The following is a 3507-nucleotide window of genomic DNA, read 5'->3' as shown; positions in this document are numbered from 1 at the left end:
GTAGAGACGGGGTTTCACCATGTTGACCAGGATGGTCTCGATCTCTTGACCTCGTGATCCACCCACCTCGGCCTCCCAAAGTGCTGGGATTACAGGCGTGAGCCACCGCGCCCGGCCCCTTTGGCTTTTTAATAAAAAGTTTTTTTTCCTGACTTATGAGTAACATTTGCCCATTATAGGCCATTTGTAAAAATTTTAAGGGATAAGGCAGAAAAGTAAACACACGCATGACCCTACCAATAGCACCAGTCGGCCCTATTTCCTGCTTGATTTGATTTTCCCCTTTGATTTCTCCAAACGTGGTCCATTTTTACATTCACAGCTTAGAGGTAATGGAGGGATTCTTTTACTCTGATGGAGAAAAAGATTTCTGTGCAAACAAATAAGTGCCCCTCAAGCCCGGCAAGCTTTGCTAAAGTGCCATTATGAGAGAACTCTCACTCCGGCCACAAAAAAGGACAAAGAGGTGGCTGTGCAGACGCTCAGAAGTGTATGCGAAATAAGAGGTACAGGCAGGGCCACAAGGGGACGACCTGTTTATCTGCCATCTGCTTTCAATGCCGCCGAGACACTGACACACACCCTCTCCAGCTCATCAGCAATTTTCATCCGACCTTCCTCCTCTAGCAGCGACTGCAGGTCACCAGGCCAGCACGGAGCCAACCTACCCAATCCACCCATGAAAACCAGCAGGCCTGTGACAGGGCTTTGGTGCTTACACACCGAAACAACCAGCATGTCTCTCTTGCCTTTCCCATCAATGACTGACGTACACCAAGCAAGCTGTAGGTGCCCAAGATCCTAGGTTCAAGAAATGTCACAAGAAGTTGGAAGAAAATGGACACAGAGGTTGGGGTGGTGGTGGGGGCAGCGAGAGAAGCATTTTATAATTCATTAGACTGTTTCAGCCTCTCATCTTTAACCGAAAAATAAATAAATAATCACTGATTACAACTAGGCAAAAATGATAGCAAGAATGAAATAGGAGGCCGGATGAAGTGGCTCACACCTGTAATCCCAGCACTTTGGGAAGCCAAGACCGGAGGATCACTTGAGGTCAGGAGTTCAAGACCAGCCTGACTAACATGGTGAAACCCCATCTCTACTAAAAATACAAAATTAGCTGGGCATGCTGGCAGGTGCCGGTAATTCCAGCTCTTGGGGAGGCTGAGGCAAGAGAATTGCTTTAACCAGGGAGGCGGAGGTTGCAGTGAGCCGAGACCATGCTACTGAACTCCAGCCTGAGAGCAAGACTCTGTCTCAAAAAAAGAGAAAGGAAGGAAGGAAGGAGGGAGGGAGGGAGGGAAGGAAGGAAGGAAAGAAGGAAGAGAGGGAGGGAGGAGGGAATAGGAATCTGAAAGCACCTAAGCAGTTTCAAATTTATTATTAATAGTTACAGCTCCTGGCTGGGTGCGGTGGTTCACATCTGTAATCTCAGCACTTTGGGAGGCCAAGGTAGAAGGATCATTTGAACGCAGGAGTTTGAGACCAGCCTAGGCAACATAGTGAGACCATACTCTACAAAAAATAGAAAAATGAGCTGGGCATGGTGGCACATGCCTGTAGTCCCGTTACTCAGGAGACTGAGGCAGGATGATCAATTGAGCCAGGGAAATTGAGGCTGCAGTGAGCCATGATTACACCACTGCCCTCCAGCCTGGGTGACACAATAAGACCCTGTCTCAAAAAAAAAAAGTTATAGATGCTGTCTATTGGAAATCCACTACATATTTGTCACTTTCCATTTCTTTTCTCTCTCCTCAGACCTGTGAGCTGGTGCAGGACTCTGGAGCCAGATGGCCCCAGTTCTCGCCCTGGCTCCCCACCTTTCTACCTTGGGATACTGCCTACCTGTGCCTTAGTCTCTCCAACTATCAAACATGGGGATCAAGGCAGTGTCCATCTTCCAGGTGATGTTTAAAGAGAGAACCCACATGAAGTACTTAAATGTCTGGCATGGAGGTGGCCAAGGAACTTTTTGTTTGTTTGTTTTTGGTTTTGCTTTATTTATTTTGAGACAGGGTCTCACTCTGTCACCCAGGCTGGAGTCTAGTGGTGTGATCTTGACTCACTGCAACCTCTGTCTGGTGGCCTCAAGTGATCCTCCCACCTCAGCTCCCCAAGTAGCTGGGACTACAGGTGCGCGCCAGCACACCCGGCTAATTTTTGCATTTTTGTAGGGATGGAGTTTTGCCATGTTGGCCAGGCTGGTCTCGAACTTCTGGGCTCAAGCGATCCTCCCATCTCCCAAAGGGTTGGGATTCCAGGCGTGAGCCACCTCGCTGACCCAAGAATGTTAACTGGTATTATTCCTCACAGTCTGAGAAAAATAGGCTCAGGGGTTACTGGAGCAGCTCGCTTAAGCCACCAGCTAGAAAGTGTCAGAGCTGGGAGAAGTCCAGGGCCTCTGGGGCCCCAGGAGCTTCCCTCCACTCCAGACAGCCTCTCCTGCTCAGTGAAGACACAGTGACCAAGGCGCCCTCCTCCCCAGTCGCCAGTCTCTTCTGGTACCTGTTAGCTTCTCAGCAATGGGCTTGAACTCCTCGGGGCTGATGTACATGTCCCCGTCAGTGTCCAAGGAGGAAAAGAGAAAAAGGCCATCTGTCCCCAAGGTCTTCAGCGCTGATTCCTAATTGGGAGGAGAGACAGGTCTGATCACCAGTTGGTGGCCGGATCTTCTGGTCCCCAACAGGCCGTTGTTTCCGAATGGAGCCCATCCCGCCACCATCTTCCTGAGTTCTCCCAGTGCCTCCGGGTCCATCCGTGCAAATGTCACCTCTGTACCGCCCCAGAGCCTCCAGTCCCTCTGGTCCCTCTGCATGCCCCTCCCAGTCTGTCCCCAGCCCGCTTTCTGCCTGGCCCTGTTCCTCCTGCACCCTCTGTCCTCTCCCGAGTCCCCTCCTCACTGGCCAGGGCTCCCCAGTGCCCCTTTCAGATTCTGCGGGTCCCAGCTTCACTCCGCCCAGGTCACCCCTCTGGACAGGCCCCTCCAGTCTGTCCCCGCTCCCTACGGGCCTCGGTTCGCCTCCTCCCCATCAGCCCGGCCCCAGGCACCCCCCAACCCGGCTCCCGCGCCCCCTTCCTACTCGTTCCCCTCCGCCCCTCGCGCCCTCCCGACTCGCCCCTGCCCACGCGTCCCCCGCGCTCGAGGCTTGGCCCTTCAGTCCCCGCGCCCCCGCCCCCGCCCCGGCCCGCTAGGGCCCGGACCTGCCGCGCGGCCGCCTGGGCCTCGGCGTGGCGGGCGCAGACCCTGACGGCGGCGGCGGTGGCTGCACCCAGCAGGGCTCCGAGCAGCGCCAGGGCGCGGGTGCCACGGCGGGGTGGCGGCTCGGGAGGCGGCGCAGCGGGGCTGGGGCCGGGGCCAGGGCTGGGCTGCCCGCGCTGGCCCAGCCAGGCCCGGCTCATGGCTGGCTTAATTGTTTTAACATTAAACTAATAAAAAAGATGGAAGGGCTTTATTTTTAAGGTTAAAAGATTATTTTTGTTATATATATATATATATATATA

General features: G+C 53.7%; 1 protein-coding gene across 3 annotated transcripts in view; it reads right to left on the bottom strand.

Moving 5' to 3' along the window:
* SELENON (selenoprotein N) overlaps positions 1–3415 on the bottom strand; it is a 16870-nt gene extending 13455 nt beyond the window's left edge. For all 3 annotated transcript variants that reach the window (XR_005201240.1, XM_017534616.2, XM_017534617.2), the window contains exons 1-2: positions 3208–3415; positions 2512–2629 (exon numbers count right to left, since the gene is read on the bottom strand). Coding sequence is in view for 2 of the 3 variants with exons in the window: in XM_017534616.2 (XP_017390105.1) it covers positions 2512–2629; positions 3208–3405 (316 nt within the window). In the remaining variant the exon portion in view is untranslated. The remainder of the gene's footprint in view (positions 1–2511; positions 2630–3207) is intronic.
* Positions 3416–3507: the final 92 nt, after the last annotated feature.

Source organism: Cebus imitator, unplaced genomic scaffold, assembly GCF_001604975.1.
Source record: "Cebus imitator isolate Cc_AM_T3 unplaced genomic scaffold, Cebus_imitator-1.0 Scaffold87, whole genome shotgun sequence".
Lineage (NCBI taxonomy): Eukaryota > Metazoa > Chordata > Mammalia > Primates > Cebidae > Cebus > Cebus imitator.
The sequence above is the reverse complement of the archived record's forward strand: the minus strand, read 5'-3'. Positions and strand labels throughout refer to the sequence as shown.